Genomic DNA, 25,178 nt, shown 5'->3' with positions numbered 1-25,178 from the left:
ACTCTCCTCTCAATTCTTCTGTACAGAATTCTAGTTAAGATTTTTGATGCATGACTAGTTAAATTAATTGTTCTGTATTCTTCACATTTATCTGCCCCTGCTTTCTTTGGTATCATGACTATAACACTTTTTTTGAAGTATCGGTGTACCATCTTTGTTTAACACATTATTAGATTTTAATTTATGTACCCCAAAAGTTTCCTTAACTTTCCTGTATGCTCCGTCTATTTTACCAATGTTCATTTCTCTTTCCACTTCTGAACACTTTTCTTTAATCCACTCTTCTTTCGCCAGTTTGCACTTCCTGTCAATAGAATTTCTTAATTGCCGATAGTTCCTTTTACTTTCTTCATCACCAGCATTCTTATATTTTCTACGTTCATCCATCAGCTGCAATATATCGTCTGAAACCCAAGGTTTTCTACCAGTTCTCTTTATTCTGCCTAAGTTTGCTTCTGCTGATTTAAGAATTTCCTTTTTAACATTCTCCCATTCTTCTTCTACATTTTCTACCTTATCTTTTTTACTCAGACCTCTTGCGATGTCTTCCTCAAAAATCTTCTTTACCTCCTCTTCTCCTCAAGCTTCTCTAAATTCCACCGATTCATCTGACACCTTTTCTTCAGGTTTTTAAACCCCAATCTACATTTCATTATCACCAAATTATGGTCACTATCAATGTCTGCTCCAGGGTAAGTTTTGCAGTCAAAGAGTTGATTTCTAAATCTTTGCTTAACCATGATATAATCTATCTGATACCTTGCAGTATCGCCTGGCTTTTTCCAAGTGTATATTCTTCTATTATGATTTTTAAATTGGGTGTTGGCAATTACTAAATTATACTTCGTGCAAAACTCTATAAGTCGGTCACCTCTTTCATTCCTTTTGCCCAGCCCGTATTCACCCACTATATTTTTCCTTCCTTGCCTTTTCCAATACTTGCATTCCAATCTCCAACTATTATTAAATTTTCATCTCCTTTTACGTGTTTAATTGGTTCATCAATCTCTTCGTATACACACTCTACCTCATCATCATCATGGGCGCTTGTAGGCGTATAGACGTTAACAATCGTTGTCGGTTTAGGTATTGATTTTATCCTTATTACAATGATTCTATCGCTATGCGTTTTGAAATACTCTACTCTCTTCTCTATCTTCTTGTTCATTATGAAACCTACTTCTGCCTGCCCATTATTTGAAGCTGAGTTAATTATTCTAAAATCACCTGACCAAAAGTCACCTTCCTCTTCCCACCGAACCTCACTAATTCCTACTACATCCACATTTACCCTATCCATTTCCCTTTTTAAATTTTCTAGCCTACCAACCTTTTTTAAACTTCTAACATTCCACGCTCCGACTCGTAGAATATTATTTTTTAATTTTCCGGTGACCCCTTCCTTAGTAGTCCCCACCCGGAGATCCGAATGGGGGACTAGTTTACCTCCGGAATATTTTACTAAGGAAGGCGCCTCCATCATTGTTATATGAAAATGCAGAGAGCCACATTTTCTTGGAAAAAAAGCAGCTGTAGTTTTCCATTGCTTTCAGCTGCGCAGTACTCAGAGGACTGAGTGATGTTGATATGGCCGTTTTAGTCATTCTGACTCACGCCCTTAACAACTACTGAAAGAGGTGCTGCCCTCTTTCAGGAATCATTCCTTAGTCTGGCTCTCAACAGATACCTCTCCGATATGGTTGCACCTTCGGTCCAGCTACTCTGTATCCCTGAGCACTCAAGCCCCCTCACCAACGGCAAGGTCTCATGATTCATAGAGGAGGATCATATTATCTTATGTTATATTATAAGCAAAAAATAAATAATAATAATAGTAAGGACAACATAAAGAAGTTTAAGAAATCAAAACAATGAAAGTAAAGGATTAAAATGAGAATAATTAGCAACTGCCTGAAATAGTTGCATAAATAGTAATAATAATAATCAAAAATCCTTATAAAGCACTCTTATATTAAATAACTAAATTCTACCTCGTAAAGTTGCAAATAAATGATTACTTTTTAAAAATATTTATTATTGAATTAACATAGATTATTTGATAATAAAAAACTGTAAATAAAATTTTCACAGGGTGACAGTGGTGGTCCAATGGTGGTTTATGAAGATAGAGGATTCGTTCAGATTGGTAACTTTTTATTTTGTTATTACAAGAATTCTATTAACATTATTCCTCCTTGTACATACGTGTATACTTTTAATATTAATCTTTGTCAGTTCAGTAAAAATAAAACCAAAAAATTTGATGTGGACAACGCATGACTTCCATGTACGACTATTAAATTGCATATACACATTTTTAAAAGTACATAACATTTTAATTTCATTTATAACTTCTAATACAATTTCATTTTTTTTTTTTTTTTTTTTTTTTTATTATTGTTGTTATTGAATTATTATTTATCGTAAAAAAAATTTTACAATCAGAAGTTAATAATTATTATTAAATCATTACATTTAAATTAAAAATAAAAGTTAAAAAAAAGAAGATGAATTCTGATTCGAACGATGTGCCTTTCCATTGTAAGATCCAGATATTACATTAATTAAAATTTCATTTGGCTATAACTCTGGAACAAATGAAAATAAGTACCAATTATGATATATTGTTGAAAAGTTTTCAATGAGGGCTACTGCAGTTGAGAAAAAGTTAAAAATCCAGATATTTTTATATTTTGTTTTTTTTGGACACTTTTGGTTCAGTCGATTGCAATCAAAAGAGAAGGTACACAACTAGATGTTACATCAGTCTTCAATCAAAAATTTCAACGGCTAATCGTTTTTGAGTTATGCGAGATACATACTTACGTATATATACATACATACGTACGTACAGACGTCATGCCGAAATTAGTCAAAATGGTTTCAGGGAAGGTTAAATGGATATTTCCGTTGAAATCTAGAAACTGAAATTTTTCGCGATCACAATACTTTCTTTATTTCATACAAGGAAGTAAAGTTATAAGAAAATAAATATGGGCCACTAATTTTTTTCACATTTTTTATTTAAAAAAAAAATTTGAAAATTAAAATTATTTTTTAAAAAGCACCAAGTTTATTCCTTAATTAAAAAAACTAAAAAAAAAATTATAAGTATTTTTTTGACTCCTCTCTACAAAAATTAAATAATTACCGGATTAGAATATTTTTAGATAACCAGATTTTTCTCTAAAATATTTAAAAAATTATTATTTCCTTATTATTATTATTATTATTATTATTATTATTATTATTAAATTTATTATTGTGTATGATTCAGTTAAATCTGCAAAATATTTCTTAAATTAACAAAAATACACTTATCACATGTTTAAAAACCTTAAATTATCAAAAAAAATTTTTACTTTCCCACCTAGCGGTATAGCTACAGAAAGGAAAGTATGGTAATCGGTCCAGTTTGGTCATATGGGGTTTTCACTAGATCTTGACGTTTTGACACCTGAGGTACCCAAAAAAACCGGATGGAAATTTTTGGGATATTCGTATGTTCGTGTGTGTGTTCGGTGTTAGGTGTCTCACCCTAAAATTTCACCTTATGTCTCCAGAACTACTGGACCGATTTCAATCAAACATGGTCAGATTACTTCTATATATGAGGCATTGATGCCTTTAAATCTTCAACACATCTTCAGGCACATCTGTTAACAATTAAAAAATAATATTTCCAAAAACATTCTTTCGCAAAATCGCAACTCCGATCAAAAAAAGTTCTAAATAAATTAGTAGCTAAGTGGGTACAGTGCGTCATTAGTACCCCTTCTCACCATAAGGAGCGCTAGTTTAGCACTGACGTATAGCTGCTGTAGTAGACAGCTATGTTGTAACTTCACAAGTGAGCGGTAGAATTAAATAAATGAATAATATTTAAAGTGTAAGAAGTATTTAAACTGGTCGCTAGTACCACCACACCCACGCGAATGAAATACGGTGTGAGCGCGCGCTTTAGTTAAAATCACTGAATTAAATAAACAAAAAATATTGTATTTAAATAAAATTATGAATATTTTTAATTAAGTTGTATGTGTAAGCCGTGCATCAGAAAAAATCCGTGTGGCGGGAAAGTCCTATAACTGTATTGTCAGCTGTTTTTACAAGATGCTCAGCTAATTTGATGTTTTTTTTAGTTTTATTTTTGTTTGCTCCTATATTTCTAAAATTTATTTTTTCGTTCATGGTCTGTTATCATTAGATATGTAAATATGCTCATTTGGTCGCATTTTATTTTATGAACGTCTCATTTTCTATCAATATATTATTCACATTCAAATCAGTTCAATCAGAGATTGATTTTGTATAAGGTTTTACTTGTTTTACAATAATTTACTTAAGTACTTATGTTTCAACATTTAAATGATTCTGGGATTTTTCAGAGTGGGGGGGGGGTAAAAATAAAGTGTTTAATCTTAAACTTTAGATCACGTGTAGTTTAATAAAATGTGTAAGATAAGGAGATAAAATATCTCCTAGATAAATTAAGTGACTTTTTAATATGCAATTAGTTAATTAGTATAAACAAAAGTATAACAGAATCTTAAAGATGGTTTTACACTAGGAAAAATATTTCCAGAAAGAATTTGTTTGGTACAAGTCTAGCTCAGTGACTTTTGTAGATGAGGTTACAAATATTACTGGGAGGCCAAAAACTGTTTTTGATATTTTTCTTGTAATGGGCATAAAATTAGATGTGATGAAAGGAAGGAGATATCAGAGGAATTTAAAAAACATCCTATTAGTATTAGGATACAATCTCTGATCAAATTATAAGTAAAAAAGTAAGACTACAAATTTAGGTGTGTACTCAATCAAGGGTTTAGCCATTCCATTTTCTTGAAGGCAATAAACCTAAATGAAGTTGATATGCTTATCAAGAACTTATATAGTAAATTAGTACCTGGCACCGATTCTCTATTCTAAATTGTTAATAAATAATTCCTCTGATATCTGGAAAATCAGTACCTTGCAGCATGGTTGCTTTCCTTAGGAGATGAACATACCATTGTTTTCAAAATCTACAAGGGTAAACAAAAATCTTCCTGAACAATTATTGTCCTACCTTTCTCCTCACTTGCATATCCAAGGTCATAGAGAAATGTGTAAAACTAAGCTTGTAGATTATTTAAAAAAAGCATAAAATTTTATTAACTATTCAGTTTGGTTTCTAAAGTGATATAAATACAGAGAAATTCTAAATAATAGACTCAATTTAATAACTATATATTTCCTGAACTACACATTGAACCTGATTGATCTACTTAGTAGTTGACAGAGTAGATTTGAATAACATTACTAGAGCACATCTAATTGCATGAATGACCACTAATATGAGATTTGTTACTTGTGAGTGCTAAAGTGCAACACAAGTTTATCTGTGTTCTTGAGTATGGTAAAGCTCAGTCAGCAACTGCAATTCAGCATGCATTTTGTTTATGATTTAACATTGATTGTCCAACAAGGGAGAGCATATGTCGTTGGTTTCACCAGTTTGAACAAACAGGGTGCCTCTGTATAGGCAAGAGCATGAGGCAACCATGTGTGGCAGAGGAGAATGTGAGATGAATTGAAGAAAGCCCAAGAAAGTCAACCCATAGGGCGAGCAGAGAATTTGGAATACCTCAACCAACTGTCTGGCATGTTTTGAGGCATTGTTTACTTTTCAAGTCAAACCGCCTGCTACTTTTAAAGGCTCTTCATGGAGGTGACAAACTAAAGTGTGAATTTTGTAATCAAATGTTTGAAAACATGGAGGATGATGCTTTTCTTCCATGTTTAATTTTTAGCAATAAAGTGTCCTCCATCTCAGTGGAAAAGTGAATAGACACAATGGTTTGCATATGAGGTCTACAAAATCATCATGGCACATTGCAACTTGAGAGAGACTGCCCCAAGATTAATGTGTTTTGCGCCCTATCACAAGCAAAGGTTTATGGACCATTCTTATTTGCAAAACACATGGTTAGTGGAAAAATGTATCAAGACATGCCAGAAAACTGGCTTTTCCCTTTATTAAATGAAGATTCACAAGACTTTATTTTTCAACAGGACAGAGATCCCCCTCATTGGCACCTAGATGTTTGATGAACATATATGAATGAATCTTTAAATGAAATGAAGCCAATTGAATTTCTACCTCAATGATGGATACGATGCATTGCGAATGAAGACCTGGCTCTTCAATTCTGACCTTCAAGATCACCTGATATCTCGTTATATGACTTTTCCTGTGGGGGTTTGTGAAGATGCAGTTTACGTACCACCTTTACAAACAAATCTGGCCGACCTGTGGAACCATATCACAGCTGGAGTGAACTCAGTAATACACAAGACATGCTTCCTCAGATGAGTTCAGCTATCACTTAAATGTGTACCAAGCAGCTGAAGGAGACCACATTAAACATTTATGAACTGTTTCTTAAACTTTATTGTGAGTATTATCAGATGTAATTTACATTTGTCATTAGTTCTTGATTTGGAATACAGAGTTACAAAATTGAGTTTATCATTTTGAATTACTCTGTACTTCTAAGTGCAATGTATAACCTTATTAGCTACATTCTTAATTAGGAAAATTATTAAAATATTAGGCAATGATCAATTTTTGGATTTTCAAAAAGCTTGATACAGAGTGGTCATGGTATATTGTAAAAAAATTGAGGAACGTGTCTTTGGGTATAACTTTGACATTTCTTATTTTAGAGGAAGGAGTCAAGTTGTCCAAATGGATTACATAATTATTAATGAGTTGGAACTCAAAACTGTTATGTCCCAGATTATGCTCAGACCTATTTTGTTCTTAATTAATTTCCATTAGCAATTTGATACATAAGGAATTTGAGCACATTTTCTTATAGTCTTTTACCATTAATATAACCTCTGTTTATTGGAGTTGACATAGTATGAGGTTTTTGCAAAGACAAATGTTAGTTTTTCAATAAATTGCAGTCATAATGCATAATCTTTAGGCTGAGAGTTCTGTCATTTCTAACTGTGAAATGGATACAATCCATGAAAATTTAATGTCACCATGAACAAGATTTTGGAACTTTAAGTTGGCCTGATTTTTTTTTGGAAACTTGTTGTGGGGCTTTGTTTAATTGTTTGAGGAAGAATATTTTCAAGTTATCTTCATGTTTACGGGCACTTTGAGATGAAATATCAGCTCTAGGAAAAGTACCACTCACACAAGTTGTTAAAAATTCTTCTAAGTAATTTATTTTGGAAATTCTGCAACTAGGATACCTATATGGGTTCTCTGCAATTGAAGCTGATTTTCCATTTCCATCATATATTGGTGTATTCAGCATGAATGAATAAGAGTCAGCCACTGTTAGTCAGTTAAAACAAAATTTTAGTTTTTAGTTTTATAAACATAAAGTGAACTTAAATCTTAAACATAAATACAATTAAAAATTAAATTCATATCATAATTGAAATAGCCAAATGTTTACCAGTATATAATAGTGTATGAACAAAAAAATCACATTCAAATTAAATTTAATCAGTGATTTTCAAAGTTGTAGAAAGCTGTTCACAGAAATAGAATTCAACTGAAAATATTTTATAATAATCAGTTATTTGTAAATAAAATAACTGTATTAAATTAGGCATTGCTTTTCTTCTGTTAGTTTAGACATTATCTGTTTTTAATTGAAGTCAAATCTCTAAATACAACTTTCATATTTAATATTTATTATTTTATTTACATCAATTTTCTCAGAATTAAATTTCATTCAAAATTTGTTAATTGGCAATTACACAAACTTTTTTGTCAAACCTAAAGAATTTTTTTTTTAAGTTCTATGTGATTACTCAAAAAAAAAATTAAATTCAGTTCTGAAAACAATCTTAAAAAAATAATAATTTTTCAAGTCAAATCAAGAATCATACATTTTTTTAACATACGGTCAAAAATATTATAGTATTCCATTACATTATCTACAGGGAAAAAACATGGTGGAATCTTTCGACAGATGCACCTCAAAGTTGAGTAAGAACACTCGAACATAGAGCACTTGTTCCGCGTTTTTCATGCTTTTGGATAGTTTTTTGTTGTTTTTTTTTTATTTGGACGATTAGAACTGTTGGATGGAATTTTGGTGGATGTGTTTTAATGAAAATTAAGAGTATTGGATAACGGACTAACTTCTTACTTCGTTTTTGGTTGCATTGACCTTATTGCCATTGGCAATAAGGCCTACATCGGAGTGGATGGTTGATTTACAAGATTCGACAGGCTAATAGAAGTAAACAAGGATCAGAGATTTTTTTCCACGACCACTATGGTGAGTAAAAGAGGAATGAAGATCCTGGCCGACAAGAATAGAGTCAGAATAGGATGGGACTCCTGCCGGATAGAGCCCCGTATCAAAGTAGTGAGATGCTACAGATGTTGGAGTTTGGGGCATGTGGCGGCGAACTGAAGTGGGCCCAACCGCGCCAATTTGTGTTACAACTGTGGCGGCGCTGGTCACTGGGCCATTAAGTGCCTGGATTGCGGCAAATACGCGGACCGGACCGGAGGCCGGGAATGCCGTCAACTAGAACATTAAATGTCCACGACTTATTGTAAAAAGAAGGCAGGCAGCTCACGATTTAGTATGGTGGGTGGCCGTTCAGAAGGATGTCGATTTTCTACCAATCACGGAACCGAATAAGTGGGCAGTAGCCGCCGAGAGCTGGCATATAGATGAAGAGGGTGATATGGCCATGAGAAATATATCGAACCGCTTTGCAGTTCTAGAGGTTAAAGCAGGCAGAGGTTTTGCTGTGATTATCCTGACTCGGTGCGTACTTATCAGCAGTTTTATCTCACCTAATTGCGGCAATGAACGATTTGAAGAATTTATACACGAATGAGAGGAAGCTATGCGGACGACGAATCAGCTGATAATTCTCACTGGAGACTTCAATACTGAGAGTATTGAACTAAATGGGACAAGATCGACCCGAAGGGGATATAGGCTGGCTGCACTGCTAGTAGCCTCTGACATGACAGAATTAAACACGCCCGATGTACAGACGTTTGTAGGGCTCGGTACTGGCTAGATTATACATATCACTGTGATTCCCGATAGGCTAATACCTAGGGATAGTCTTGAAGGATGTGTTGGATGAAGAATTTGCAAGCGACCATGGAACCATACCACTACTCGACATTCAGTTGGGAAACCAGGTAGAACGGCACCAACTGGGAGCCGTCGGAGTCACAGATCTTATCGCTCACGGAGGCAGTGGTGGTTAAGATGGAAGACTCGCTCAACGAGAGTCCTGAAGATTTGCTGGAGATACTGAAAGAATAGACTTAGGCCGCAGCTCAATAGAGTTAGAAAACAGGTCTATTGGTGGACACGTGAAATTGTGACACTGCGAACCACCACACAAGCAGCCAGAAGATGACTTCAACGCGCACTACAAATAATACCGGGAGTCGTAGTACGAGCGGAGATTCTATATAAGAGTGGCAGGAAGAACTCTGTGCCAAAATTAAAATCTCGAAGCGACAGGTTTGGAAGAAGATAGTGATGAATCTCAATGATGACCCATGGGGAAGGGCGTACCGCGTGTTGATGTAGAAATTCGGTCGCTACTCCCTCTCTTATCCAGAGGACAGACCCTGCGTGCGATAGAGAGCCTCTTCCAGACCGAGGTAACGGAGAGAGTCCAGATAACTAGTAATGAAAGGAGATGATTTAGTATAGATGAAATCCGTTGGGCATTGGCAAGAACGAACAGCAGGAGAAACCCAGGTCGGGGTGGAGTACTGGGCACGGTCTGAAAGAGCCTAGGTCTGACACACCCATGGATCATCTTGGAAGCCCTAAATAATGCTCTAGAAGGATGCATATTCCCGGCATCATGGAAGCAAGGAAGGCTCTTACTCATCCCTTGGACGGGAACCAACGTACCGCCTGATATGCCTGCTGCCTACGTTAGGCAGGTTGAATGAACGATTATTAGCCGAGAGGATCTAGGTAGAACTAGGGGTAGCGGGGGTCTCTCGCCAGCCCAATACGGCTTTGTAAAAGGGAGATCCACCGTCGACACACTCCGCAAAGTGATTAGCGAGACATGTAGAGCGGGCACCTGGTGGACCAGGAAGATTCCTTTGCCGGTCCTCCTGGATGTCCACAATGCATTTGGTAGCATTCCGTGTGCTGTGGTAAAAGAAAAATTACGGAAAAGAGGCATTAGCTCCTATTTAAAAGCTACAATATGTGACTTCTTATATGAAAGAGAGTTATTAGCTGCAACAGAAGGAGAAGTCAGATTCTATTCGCAGAACGGTGTCCCGCAGGGATCAGCACTAAGTCCCGTTCTATGGGACATTACTTTTGACGGGGTGTTGAGGATGTGCTTTCAAAATGTCGAATTGATTGTCTATGCCGACGATCTGGGAATGTTAGTAGCAGGTCGAACAAAGGAAGATGTGAAGAGGGCTGCAAATAAAGCCATAAAACGAGTGAGTGATTGGTTGTATGCCAGGGGTTTAAAGCTAACACCCCAAAAAACGCAAGCAGTAGCGGTGGTAGGGCGCCGCAAAATTCGTCAAATAAACATCAAGGTCGATGATATAAGAATAGGTATGATGCTCTATGTCAGATACTACACCTCCGTGGCGCGAGTGGTAGCGTCTCGGCCTTTTACCCGGAGGTCCTGGGTTCGAATCCAGAACAGGCATCATCCTTTTTCACACACGCTACAAAACACTCATCTCATCCTGTGAGGAAATAATTGCTTGACTGCGGACTTGGAGGTCAACAAAAAAATAAAACAATACTTAGAGATATGGTTTGAGCAATCTGGACTATACAATAAATCTATCGGGATGGTCTAGTGGTGACCGCGTGTTCCCAAATCAGCTGATTTGGAAGTCGAGAGTTCCAGCGTTCAAGTCCTAGTAAAGTCAGTTATTTTTACACGGATTTGAATACTAGATCGTGGATACCGGTGTTCTTTGGCGGTCGGGTTTCAATTAACCACACATCTCAGGAATGGTTGAACTGAGACTGTACAAGACTACATTTCATTTACACTCATACATATCATCCTCATTCATCCTCTGAAGAATTATCTAAACGGTAGTTACCGGAGGCTAAACAGGAAAAAGAAAGATTGTTAGGGATGTAGGATGAAGAGGGTATACTGAAATGAAACAACTAGCACTAGATAGGGAATCTTTGAGAGCTGCATCAAACCAGTCAAATGACTGAAGACAAAAAAAAACAAAAAAAACATGCGATACATGATTTTAATATGTTTTTTGTTTGTTTTTTTTTTTTATGCTGAAAAGGAAATGTGATATCAATATATCACATTTTTATATAATCTCAGAATCTTTTTATCACCTACCATTTTTGAAATATTTTTAAATTTTAACTAAAGGATATTTTTTTTTCAATGTATAGTTAGCATTTTAATCTCCTATATTGTATTTTAAGCTCCTCATTTTCTATTTTTTAACTTGGAAATAATATAACGTAATTTTTAAGTTATAAATAAACAATACAAGGTAAAGAATTAAATCATATCGTAGTAGACAAGCCTGACCTGCATAGACAAAATTAATCATGTCTGCGCAGGTCAAAACATTTAGCTGAGAACGCAGCTTTGATATGTTTGTATTAAGCACTGGATTTAGAAATTAATTAATTTTGTTCAGTTTTATTGCTGTCTTAAGTTTGTTAACAGTGAAGTGTCATAATGCCTCGAAATTGTGTAAAAGATGTGGATGCCTTTTCTTATGTATGTGGTGAGTTTATTGCAAAATCAAACGGAAAAACATTACACCTTAAATTAAAAAAGCACATCATTTGTACTTTCAGTGCAAAATTGGTGATCAGGATAAGACGTGGGCTCCTCATTTAGTATACACTAATTTTTCTGTATAATTAAGAGGATGGCTGAAAGGTAAACGGAAGGCTTTGCCATTTGGTGTACCTATGGTTTGGCGTGAAATAAAGTATCATGTAATCGATTGTTACTTTTGTTTAACAAGTGTGTCTGGAATTTCTAAAAAAAATCTAAACATACTGTTAAATATCCTTCATTGTAATCAGGCCTGTACCTCGCAGTGAACATATATTCCAGTCCTGAGCTACCTGTGAATGTATGTTTCGAAAGCAGCGATGAAGAATCAGGCAGTACTAAAGAAGATAACAATGATTTTGATTTTGAATTATCTTCCAATAAGCCACATTTTATATGATAAGGTGAATTAAGCTCAACTGTTAGGATCAAAACTATAAGATTGATATTTACTTTTAAAAAATACAAAGTTTTCGGGCTTTCGAAGCCAACAAAAAGAACTTTCTCGGTACTTTATTGATGAAAATAATTCAGTTTATTGCACAAATATTAATAAGCTTATGTTGCACTTAGGGCAAGTTCATAAACCTGAGGACTGGCGCTTTTTCATAGATTCGTAAGAGTATAGTTAAAAAGTAGTTCTACTACTCAACGGTAACAAATATCATTCGATACCAATTGCTTGATATTAATTTGAAAAACACATACGATGTGATTAAAGACGTTCTTGAAAAAATATATTATATAAAACATAGCTGGAACATATGTAGTGATTTGAATTATAGCTATTTTGTTAGGCATGCAGTTAGGATACACTAAGTACATGTGTTTTCTTTGCGAATGGGACAGCCGAGCTAGGGATAATCATTGTTACCAAAGAGTGGAAGAAACGAGACAACTTAACTCCAAATGGGAAAAATCTTATTCATGAGCCGTTAGTTGAACCAAAAAATAGTTTTACCCCCTCACCGTATCAAGCTAAGACTAACGAAAATTTTTTTAAAAGAAACGAAGAAGGATAGCCCCAAATTTTCGTACATCAAGCAGAAATTTCCGAATTAAGTGACGGAAAAATTAAAGAAAGAATATTTGTTGCTCCTCAAATAAGAAAGTTGGTCAAAGATGATGTATTTAACACTATGTTAAATAATATGGAAAGTGCAGCTTGGGCTTCATTTAAAGACGTCTACAATACTTTTTTCGGCAAATAAAAGTCCGACAATTACCAAGATATTGTTAATTGATAATGAAGTTCTTACTTCATTTAGAACTATGGGATGTAATATGTATTTGAAAATACATTTCCTCCACTCACATCTGGATTTTTTCCCGGACAACTTCGGAGACGTAAGTGACGAACATGGTGAACGTTTTAACCAAGACATTTAGGTGATGAAAGCCGTTATAAAGGGAAACGGAATACTAACATGCTAGCCGATTACTGTTAGACATTAATTAGGGATGTGCCTGAGGCTATTTATAAAAGAAAAGCATCAAAGAGATCATTCTAACACAGGTATGGTCATGCAAAATTATAAATTTTACAGATTTAATTATATTTTCCCTTATTTATTTTTATTTTTTTGAAGCGTAATTTATTTAAAACTAAGGGTGATAGAAAAAATGTATTTACAGATCTGTAACGTATGCAAAAAAGCAATTCAAGAAATTGTATTATATTTAGAGAAACATTAATTTATTTTTTTGTCTATCAGTGTTACCAATTTATTCAGTTCATACTATTTCTGAACGAAACAACTTTTACCTATAATGGCATAAACAACATACAGATTTCGCATCGGTGGTCTGAGAAAATCCACTAAATTTGAATCAGATTTCCAGCGACGAATTTCAGTGAACATTTGGTGTGGCATAATCGATAACCAAGTAATAGGCCCTTTCATACTAGAACAACGTATGTGTAGGGGTTATTTGGCATTTTTAAACAATGAATTTCTTACAGTGCTTCAAAAGTTCTCATCGGCAAAACGAATTGAAATGTACTCCAACTTGATGGAGCGCCAACTCATTTCACGAATGAAGCAGGACAATTCTTAGATAAAAGATTTACTAGTAAATTAATTGGATGAAGAGGGCCGGTAAATTGGCCAACTTGATCATTGGACCTTACTCCTTTAGGATACTGTTTATGGGTTGGATGAAATGCGATGCATACAAGCAAAAAGTGTTTATGTTATGATAACTTGCATTCTCAATGTTGCTGTCCTCATCAAGGAACGCGAAGATATCATTAGTTTGGCGATACAAAATGAAAAAGAATTAAAAATATTTTAATTAGGTTTAAATTTATTGTACTAAAAACAGCTAATTTTAATCTTTACAAATTCATAACATTTTTTTGTTCCGTTTTGCTTTTAATAATAAAAGTTGATTTTTTTTTTCATAGACTTTATTACATCAAAACTATTGCGTTATCCATTCATCCTTTTTCTTTTGGCACCTAACAATGACTCCAGCAGGAATTTTTGGAAGGATTTTTCTTTTAAATACAATAAATGGTGGATTTTTTGCCATCTACAATACCGTCTTCATGACTGTACGCGGCTGTTTTTCATAACCGCATGTACGCACGCAACAAGTTTTATCACCCTGTTGAATCTGCTGGTATATCGAAGTAAACCGACCCTTGATCTATTTGCCCCGTTAAAAAGATATTTTCTTGAAACTGAATTACATGTCCCTGGGGAAAGTCAAAAAGAACAATTTAGATTCGGAGTAACAGTACAAGGTGAAAAGGTAAAGATGCTACGATTTGCTGATGATATAGTAATTCTAGCCGAGAGTAAAAAGGATTTAGAAGAAACAATGAACGGCATAGATGAAGTCCTACGCAAAAACTATCGCATGAAAATAAACAAGAACAAAACAAAAGTAATGAAATGTAGTAGAAATAACAAAGACGGACCACTGAATGTGAAAATAGGAGGAGAAAAGATTATGGAGGTAGAAGAATTTTGTTATTTGGGGAGTAAAATTACTAAAGATGGACGAAGCAGGAGCGATATAAAATGCCGAATAGCACAAGCGAAACGAGCCTTCAGTAAGAAATATAATTTGTTTACATCAAAAATTAATTTAAATGTCAGGAAAAGATTTTTGAAAGTGTGTGTTTGGAGTGTCGCTTTATATGGAAGTGAAACTTGGACAATCGGAGTATCTGAGAAGAAAAGATTAGAAGCTTTTGAAATATGGTGCTATAGGCGAATGTTAAAAATCAGATGGGTGGATAAAGTGACAAATGAAGAGGTATTGCGGCAAATAGATGAAGAAAGAAGCATTTGGAAAAATATAGTTAAAAGAAGAGACAGACTTATAGGCCACATACTAAGGCATCCTGGAATAGTCGCTTTAATATTGGAAGGACAGGTAGAAGGAAAAAATTGTGTAGGCAGGCCACGTTTGGAATATGTAAAACAAATTGTTAGGGATGTAGGATGTAGAGGGTATACTGAAATGAAACGACTAGCACTAGATAGGGAATCTTGGAGAGCTGCATCAAACCAGTCAAATGACTGAAGACAAAAAAAAAAAAAGGGGAAAGTCAATAATTTTTCCTCAGAGGCATCCGACAAAAGTTGACAAATAGATGTATTTCCTATTGTCAGTTCATATCTATTCATAAAACAATTTAACCATTCTCGACTCGCTTTAAAATTCGGTATTTTAATTTCCCTTACGATTTTTGGAGCTTTTAATTGTGTCATTTCTGTTAAAACAACAAATTCTTGTTCGCGTATGTCTTGAATGTAAGAATACAACTACTCTTCTACTACAGGAAATTACCGAATCCCGCCGCGAATGCTCTTCTTCTTTTACTACAATCCTACTGTATACAATCAACAATTTTATATATTACTATTATATACATATTTTCTTTTTCCAATCTCTTAAAAATGATTCCGAAATATCAAATTTGCGGATTCTGCACGATTTCCTCAACTACACGAATATCTTTTAATTTTTCGACGACCGTAAATGAAACACAAATGTTTTACAGAGTTCATTTTAAGCTCGCTTTAAGTACAAACTGGAAAAGATTAGTATAATTATAAAATGTGTTCCTTCACTATATTAAAAAAAAAATCAATACTGTTATGTATTTAGCTGAGACGACTTGTGTCCTATATAAAAACACAGGATGATGAATAATAGCCGGCCTCCGTGGCGCGAGTGTTAGCGTCTCGGCCTTTCACTCGGAGGTCCTGGATACGAATCCCGGTCAGACATGACATTTTTCACACACGCTACAAAGCATTCATCTCATCCTCTGCGGAAAAAAAGTTGCTTAACTGCGGTCCCGGAGGTTAAACAAAAAAAAAAAAAAAAAAAAAAAATGAAAAAAAGGATAATGAACAATAATAAATGTTATAACAAAAATTTATAAACAGACAATGTTGATATAATGTATGCGACTAATATTAAGTTACTGATGTGAAATCAAAATTAGACACACGTCACGATTTGTTAACGTTACTACCGTATTATTATTATTATTATGCTTTTACGGCCAACATGGGACCACTTAAGTCAATTTTAGTTGGATCTTTTCTGAGAAAAGCGTGCTATTTTACTCTTTCGAGCTGCCCAGTATTTCTTCATCCGTTCAGATCTTGCTTTCTTTTCTTCATCCGTAAACACCCTCTTCGTTGTATTTTGTCGTTTGTCTGTCTTTTGTTTAAATCTAATGCTTTTATCTTTTAGCTTTGTAATTTTTCCAGTTTAATTCTGTAGGTCAGTCAGGGAAATTCCCAATTCTTTCATATCTTCTCTAATTTCTTTGATCCATCCTACTTCTAGCTTTTGGAACCAGAGCTTTTCAATGATATTTCTTGACAGTCTTGTTTGCGGTGTCCTTATGAGATGACCGAAGAAAGAGATTCTTTTTTTCCGCATAGTATCAGTAACAGGCTCTATTTCTCGATACACCGCCTCATTTGGCACAATCCACCATCGGCCTTCTTTTTGGTGTTTTTTATTGATACACGTTCTGACAATTATCCTCTCTATTTTCAGAATTTTTTCAATTCGGTTTTTCTGAGTGATTTTGAAAAGGGTCTCGCTTCCGTAGGTGATTTCTGGCTGTACTACAGTTTTATAATGTTTAAGTTTTGTTTTAGCAGAAAGGCATTTTTTGTTATATGTTGACCGAGTTAATTTTTGGGATTTAATCATTTTATTTGTCCTGTTTTGCCATGTCACTTTTTCATTTAAATTATAAGTTATTATTTCCCCTAGATATTTAAATTGTTTTACTATTTTAATTTTCTGATTGTTTACCGTAATGTGCTCTATTACCAGAGGATCTATGGCCATTAGTTCAGTTTTTTCGAAAGAGATATGAAGCCCTATCTTTTGTGCTAGGTTTTGAATTAACGTTACTTATTAACGTTACTACCGTATATTAAACCACAATATGTAGTAAAATGGTAAATATAAATACTGGGCCATATACAAATAATTGGGAATCCCTGAGTATCACGCAGTATCACGTAAATTCATGATTTTAAGAAAAAAAAATGCGCGTGTACGCGAGTATATACTGTATACACATATTTTATTCATCCTGGCAACTACAATCTGATGTTCAATTTTTTTAATATCCATTTTCATGATAAGAAATGAATTATATATGCAAAATGCAAAGACTGACTGAGATATGAGCCTATAATCTTTTCGTAGAAATGTACATATGTTACCACTACGCTTTACTGGTTGGCACAATAAATAAAAATTTCTATCGTTAAATTTTATTCCTCTCTTTTGGAATAAAGAAATTTAGCAATGGGCGTGTATGTCTCTTTTATTATTTTCTAACAGAAAGGGGCCTTTCTGTCACTTTCACTACTTTTAAATGAATTCATATATTTCAAAACAAATGGTCAGTCATATAGTGTTACAAATGTAAGTGTGTATTATTTACCTACTAAATTATTGCACAGATAATAAAACTTAAGATACAATATAATACTGTTAAAATTATAGGTTAATTTTAATAAAATAAAATTTAATTACATGTTTAACAAAAAACAATATTAATAAAATAAATATCATTAAAAACCATCAGCTCGGGTTATACAAGATAATGGTTTCACAGTTAACCTTTGTGTTTATAATTGCCCCGGCGAATCTACGAGCTTGTGATGTCACGTGCTGACATCTAATTGTATTATTGTTTTCCAAAACATAATTTTTATGCGTAATTATTAATTTTTCGACTTACTAACAATTCGGACGCCCAAACCATACATTTATATTGTGTGTTCAATTCTTTCCACTTTTCTACTCGAGTCGATTATATGAATAGAAATGCTCAATCTTGTAATCGATAAAAATTCCTTAACCAATGACTAATGCTCTGATTAGTATCATGTACAGGACTATAAATATTTATACAAGCAGTTACAAAGATGTCTTTCGTCACGATTATATTTAGATCCGTTATTCGTAGTACACAATGTGGGGGTATAAAGAAATAAACTTTAGCTCAGTTTACATCGTGTTCAGTGAAACTATTGGGGTAGCGTTTTTGTGCGATCATATTATTTTATAATTACATTGTTTTTCACAAATTTTTTGTAAAATATCAGTTTTTGTTTTTGTTCGTGTATTATTAGTGCGGTTTGTTATGTCAGAATTTAAATCCGTAATTAAGAAAATAAAACTTATGAAAAAAGAAGCTCTAAAAGTAGGTAAATTAACTGATGACAAACATATAACTGGCACTCAAAAATGCGAAGAAGAACTGCTGCTGCTTTTTTTTTCTTTTTTTTTTTTTTTTTTATATTTCCACCTACTCCTCTGGAACGGATCTACAATCAAGTTTGACTCGCGCCAGAGGAGTGTCCTTTACTCTAGCTCGCCTCCCCGCCCGCCGGCTGTATGTCCGGCACGGCAGGTCAGTTCACCGGTTAGCTCTTTTATTTCGTAGGTGGAAATTCCACATACAAGCCGTTATCAGCGAGCGGTTTCTTCTTGACGAGCTTCCTCATCTTTCTTCTCTATAACTGCGGTTATAAACGACGAGATCACATTAAAGTTATCCTCGTTAAGTAGCATTTTATCCACCACATTCTCCGTAGATAATGGCCCTATACGTCTTACACAGGATTGCCTGCTTTCAGTCCAACGGTTACATTCAAATACTACATGTTCAGGGGAATCATATGCCCCACAGTAAGGACAGTTGTTGTTATCTACCCTTAGTCTCGCACATAAATAGGACCTGAACGACCCATGCCCTGTAAAAAATTGCGTTATCCAGTAATTTATGTCCCCGAACTTCCTTTCTATCCACGGTCGGATCAAAGGTATCAAACGATGTGTCCATCGTCCCGTGTTGGCTACATCCCAACGATGTTGCCAATTACGCAGCATCTCTTCATATGCTTCTTTAGAAGGTTGTCCACGTGCTATACTCACTCGCATCTCCGCCAGTTGTTTAAGCGGAGGAACTCTGCAATTACGAGTACTGCCTCGGTGGAGACTGAAGAATATGCGCATATCACTCTTAAGCCTATGCGCCGTTGAATTCCTTCAAGGGCTCTTCTGTTCTTGTCGGCACGCAGAGCTCTTTCCCAGACTTGTATACCGTAAAGTAAGATGGAATTAACTACGCGAGCGTAAATCTTACGCTTCGCAGTTCTGGATCCTGTCATATTACCGAGTAATCTGCTAAGATTTTTAACCGTGCATTCAGCTCGTTTACGTATTTCATTCACGTGTGCCGTAAAACTCCTCCTCTTGTCAAGCCAGATCCCTAAATATTTGGCTGAAGTCTGTTGCTGGACAAGATTACCCCCTACTCGAATTAGGATGTCAGATATTCTCCTACGACCTGTCATGACTACGTATTTTGTTTTACCGTGCGAAAGTTTTAAGCCTTTAGTAGACATCCAGACTTCTGCCATTCGTATCGCTGCGTTTGCCTTCTCCGATACCTCTACTTCAGTTTTTCCAGTAACAACCAAGGCCAAGTCGTCAGCAAAAGCCACTGGGAAAACACCCAGAGGATAAATCAGCCCGAGAATTCCGTCATAGACCAGATTCCAAGCAACTGCTGCTGCTTGAAGGATATCAAGAACACAGGTTCAAAGACTCAGAAGAGAAAAAAGTCATCATTCTTCAATCAACATCGTGTTCTTTTAGCACGCCGAAAAAGTATAAACGACGTTCGAAACCTGTCAGTGGACTGGGCAGTTTTCCGAAAATAACAGAAAACGTTTAATTGAGAAATCCGATATCAGGTGGAAAAGAATTGAATATCTGCAGGCAACGGCTAAGTACAGACAAAGCGATGCTACAATTATTTATTTGGATGAAACGTACGTTTTAAGCTTGCATTGTTCGACAAAGTCGTGGTCTGATGGTATTGTTGAGGGTTTCATGGGCCGATTAATAAAGGTGACCGTTTAAAAGTAATTCAAGCTGGAAGAGAAATCGGTTTTATTCCGAACGCATTACTAACTTGTAAAGCCAGTTCAAAAGTTGATTTCAAATCTTCCACCAATGTCAGTAGTAGTTGTTGATAACGCCCCTTATTACAATACAGGTATTGATAAAGCGGCAAATTTTAACTCCAGAAGAAAAGATATGACCGATTGGCTAGAGAAACCCTATATTCCGTAAAGTTCGAAAATGCTGAATCTTTAGGTTTAATATTTTACCCTTTAAAAAATTGTTTCAGATGTTCAAATAATTAATAACTGAATGAAGCGAGGTCAGAGGTGTAAAATAAATTAAGGCAGAACATCATGAGTTGACATTGCCAGATTTAATATAGAAATATTAAGAAGAAATACTCTGAAGAAGCAAAATTGAATTTTCGTGTACTTTTTTGAAATCCATTCCGACAGTCAGCATTGCTTTTGCTTTTATGTAATTTAAGTTAGAGTTGAGTACAATGCAATGACATTTTTGAGTAGTAAGGGTTCAGATAAACAATGGTCCTTATAACTTTAATTTTTCCTCCTTAAGAAATTGTTTTGGTTTTCTTCAATGAGAAGAATTGCTACTTTCATTACCGCCTGTTCTCTTCAAGAGTGAAAAGTAAGAACCAGATCTCATCATAGGTCACAGTAGAGCAAACATGCAATTTTAATCATTTAAAAGCAAGCAACTGTTATGATATAATACTTCTATTTTGTGAAAAGATGAAAAGTAAACTTTGAGAACATTAAACAGAAAAATTTTCAGGTACGTCTGATTTAGATAACTTCCATTTTTTTCATTTCCCGTTAAAAATAAATTATCAAGTACTTAAATCAATATGTATTTTTTAATATTCTTTACTTATATTAAATTGCACTCAGTAAATTATAAGACATTTGAGATATTTTATATCATAATAAATATGATTCTATAGACTACTGGTATAATAAAATTAAAGTTATTATAAATAAACAATAATTGATTTAAATTGTAAAGGTAGTAATATTGATTTAATTACTTTCTTTTAGAAAGTTTTACATCTTTATTGCAGATTTATTTCACTTCATTGAATGGATAATTGATAACTGTGTTACAATACTTAATCGCTTATTAAAACAGTATTAGTTATAAAACTACAATAACAATTTATTTTTCAGGTATTGTATCTTGGGGTATAGAATGTGCGTTAAAGTACCATCCTGGCATTTACACAAGATTACCACATTACTTAGATTGGGTGTATAATAACACACAAGATGCAGTATATTGCAGTTAACAGGTTTTTAATTTTTTTTAGTTTATTTATATACATATATTATAAAATAAACTATTTTGTCACAAAATATGTTTTCTGGACTCATTATTTATTACACAGGTTTTAAAACCACCATGAAATAGCAGTAATAAAAAGTTAGCATACTCATGTACATAAATGCACCATTAAGCTTTTGTTGTTAAATTAACCATTTAACAACACATGTTGTGTGAATAGACAAACACATTCATCAATTAGCTTATGAGAAAATCGCCTGGGGGGGGGGGGAATCAAAATGCAACACCCAGTGTACATATAGTCAAATTTAATTGCAAACAATATGCTGTAGCTATGATGTTTCTTGATTTGATTCTAAGAAAGGTGATTCATTTCCTGAGTTATAATATATGACTTGTTTATTTTTGTCTTTACAATAAATAAAATCACGATTGATTATAAACTATATTTATATATGTCAGCTCCCTATGAACTATGAGACATTGCCGATGGTGAAGGAGATTGAGTGCTCAGAAATACACAGTAGGTGGACTGAAGGTGCAACAACATCAGAAAGGTATCTGTTGAGAGCCAAAATAAGGAATGATTCCTGAAAGAGGGCAGCAGCTCTTTCAGTAGTTGTTAAGGGCATAGATCAAGAGGACTTAAATGGCCATATCAGCATCACTTAATTTTCTGAGTACTGCGCAGCTGAAAGCAATGGAAAACTACAGCTGTTTTTTTCCCAAGAAAATATATCCCTCTGCATTTTCATGTAACAAAGATGGAGGCGCCTTCCTTGGTAAAATATTCCAGAGGTAAACTAGTCCCCCGTCCCGATCTCCAGGTGGGGACTACTAACAAACAGGTCACCAGAAAATTAAAAAATAATGTTCTATGAGTCAGAGCGTGGAATGTTAGTCTAAAAAAAGTAGGTTAATAACCTACTTGATAATTAGGTTGGTAGGTTAGAAAATTTAAAGAGGGGAAATGGATAAGTTAAATGTAGATATAATAGGAATTAGCGAGGTTTGGTGGGAAGAGGAAACAACTTTTGGTCAGGTGGTTTTAGAATAATTAACTCAGCTTCAAATAAAAGGCAGGCAGGAGTAGGTTTTTTAATGAACAAGAAGATAGGGAAGAAAGTAGATTATTTCAAAATGCATAGCGATAGAATCATTGTTAATAAGGATAAAATCAAAACCTAAGTCAACAACGATTGTTAACATCTATATGCCTACAAGTACCCATGATTGTGATGAGGTAGAATGTGTATACAAAGAAGGCAGTTAAACACATAAAAGGGAATGAAAATTTAATAATAGCTGAACACTGGAATGCAAGCATTGGAAAAGGCAGGGAAGGAAATATTGAGGGTGAATGCGAGCTGTACAAAAAGAATGAAAGAGGGGACCGACTTAAAACAGGGGTTTAAAAACCTGAGGAAAAGGTGTCAGATGAATCAGTGGAATCTAGAGAAGCTTGACGAAGAGGAGGTAAAGAAGATTTTTGACAAGGACATCGCAAGAGGTATGAGTAAAAGTAGTAAGGTAGAAACAACAGAAGAAAAATGGGAGAATGTTAAAAAGGAAATTCTTAAATCAGTAGAAGCAAACTTAGGGGGAACAAAGAAAACTGGTAGAAAATCTTTGATATCAAAGGATGTATTGGAGCTGATGGATGAACGTAAAAAGTATAAGAATGCTAGTGATGAAGAAGGTAAACGGAACTATCGACAGTTAAGAAATATTATAAACAGGAAGTGCAAATTAGTGAAAGAAGAGTGGATTAAAGAAAAGTGTTCAGAAGTGGAAAGAGAAATGATCACTGGTAAAATAGAAGAGCATACAGGAAAGTTAAGGAGAATTTTGTGGTACATAAATTACGAGGCATGTTTTTAAAGTAAGTAGCATTTTGATATTTTGCCGCTATGGTCGGCATTCTACACATGCGCACTGTGTACCTGCATCTGTTGGCACAGACGCCATTATGGAAATATTTGACTGTATTTACATTTGTTTGCGAGTATTTAAAATGCCTTCACTAATCGAGAATCCCATTGACTGTGAAATATGTGGTATGATTTGTTTTCTTAGTGCTAAAGGCATGAAAGTGGCTAAAATTCATCGTCACATAAGTGAAGTGTATGGAGAAAATATTATGAATGATAGAATGGTACGAAAATGGGTTAGAACTTTTAAAGACTGCCAGAATGTTTATGATGAGCAACAGAATAGACGGTCTTCTGTCATTACTGAAGATTTGGTACAGAAAGTTGACGTAAAAGTGGAAGAGAAAAGACTCTTTACGATTTCTTTGCTAACTGAAGAGTTTCCTCAAGTTTCAACTAGTGTTGCCAATGAAATTATGACCAAACACCTAAATTATTGAAAATTGTGATTGTGTTGCAGTGGTCAGGCGGTCAGGCACTGGTCATTAAGTCAGGCGACATACTTCTATGATGGCAGTGTTCAAAAGCTGGTTGCACAATATGACAAGTGCCTTAATATTGGTGGCAATTATGTAGAAAAGTAACGACAGGCTTTCACGTAAAAATAAAAATTTGTTAAGAATAGTGAACTTTTTTTTTAATTTTAAAAGAGTACTTACTTTAAAAACATGCCTTGTAAAATCTAATAATGTGTTAAACAAAGTGGTACACCGATTTATAATACTAAAGAAAAGGTTGATAGGTGGGTGGAATATATTGAAGAGTAACACAAAGGAAATGAATTAGAAACTGAGTGTTATAGAGAAAGAGGAAGAGATCAAAGAGGATGAAAAGAGAGACACAATACTGAGATCTGAATTTGAGAGAACATTAAGAGATTTGATTGGCAGAAAGGCTCCTGGGATGAACAGGATACCTGCATAATTACTGTGCAGTGCATATGAGGAAGCGATAGATTATACAAACTGGTCTGTAATATTTACAAAAAAGGGGAAGTTCTGTCTTTGTTCAAAAAGAATTATTGTCATGATACCAAAGAAAGCAGGAGTATATAAGTGTAAAGAATACAAAACAATTAGCTTAACTACTCATGCATCAAAAATCTTAACTAAAATTCCGAACAGAAGAATTGAGAGGAGAGTGGAAGAAGTGTTAGGAGAAGACCAATTTGGTTTCAGGAAAAGTATAGGGACAACGGATGCAATTTTAGCACTCACGATTAATAGTAGAAGGAAGATTAAAGAAAAAACCAACATACTAGGTTGGCATTTATAGACTTAGAAAAGGCATTTGATAACACAGATTGGAATAAAATGTTAAGCATTTTAAAAATGTAGGATTCAAGTATGGAGATAGAAGAACAATTGCTAACATTTACAAGAACCAAACTACAACAATAATAATCGAAGAACATAAGAAAGAAGCAGTAATAAAATGGAGTCTGACAAGGATGTTCCCTATACCCGTTCTTTACATAGAACTATCAGTTAATGATGTTAAAGAATAATTTAGATCCGGAATAACAGTGCAAGATGAAATGATGAAGATATTACGATTTTCTGATGATATAGTAATTTTTGCAGAGTAAAAAAGACTTAGAAGAAACAGTGAAAGGCATGGATGAAGTCCTACGCAAGAACTACCAAATGAAAATAAACAAGAACAAAACGAAAGTAATGATATGTAGTAGAAATAATGTAGATCGAC

General features: G+C 34.4%; 1 protein-coding gene across 1 annotated transcript in view; it reads left to right on the top strand.

The window, feature by feature from the left end:
* The window catches only part of LOC142317467 (venom protease-like), an 81,115-nt gene extending 59,571 nt beyond the window's left edge, over positions 1-21,544 (top strand). Inside the window, exons 6-7 of the mRNA XM_075354034.1 lie at positions 2,092-2,146; positions 21,426-21,544. Of these exons, the coding sequence (XP_075210149.1) occupies positions 2,092-2,146; positions 21,426-21,544 (174 nt within the window). The remainder of the gene's footprint in view (positions 1-2,091; positions 2,147-21,425) is intronic.
* The last annotated feature ends 3,634 nt before the right edge of the window (positions 21,545-25,178 follow it).

The sequence above is a fragment of the Lycorma delicatula genome, chromosome 1 (assembly GCF_047948215.1).
Source record: "Lycorma delicatula isolate Av1 chromosome 1, ASM4794821v1, whole genome shotgun sequence".
Lineage (NCBI taxonomy): Eukaryota > Metazoa > Arthropoda > Insecta > Hemiptera > Fulgoridae > Lycorma > Lycorma delicatula.
The sequence above is the reverse complement of the archived record's forward strand: the minus strand, read 5'-3'. Positions and strand labels throughout refer to the sequence as shown.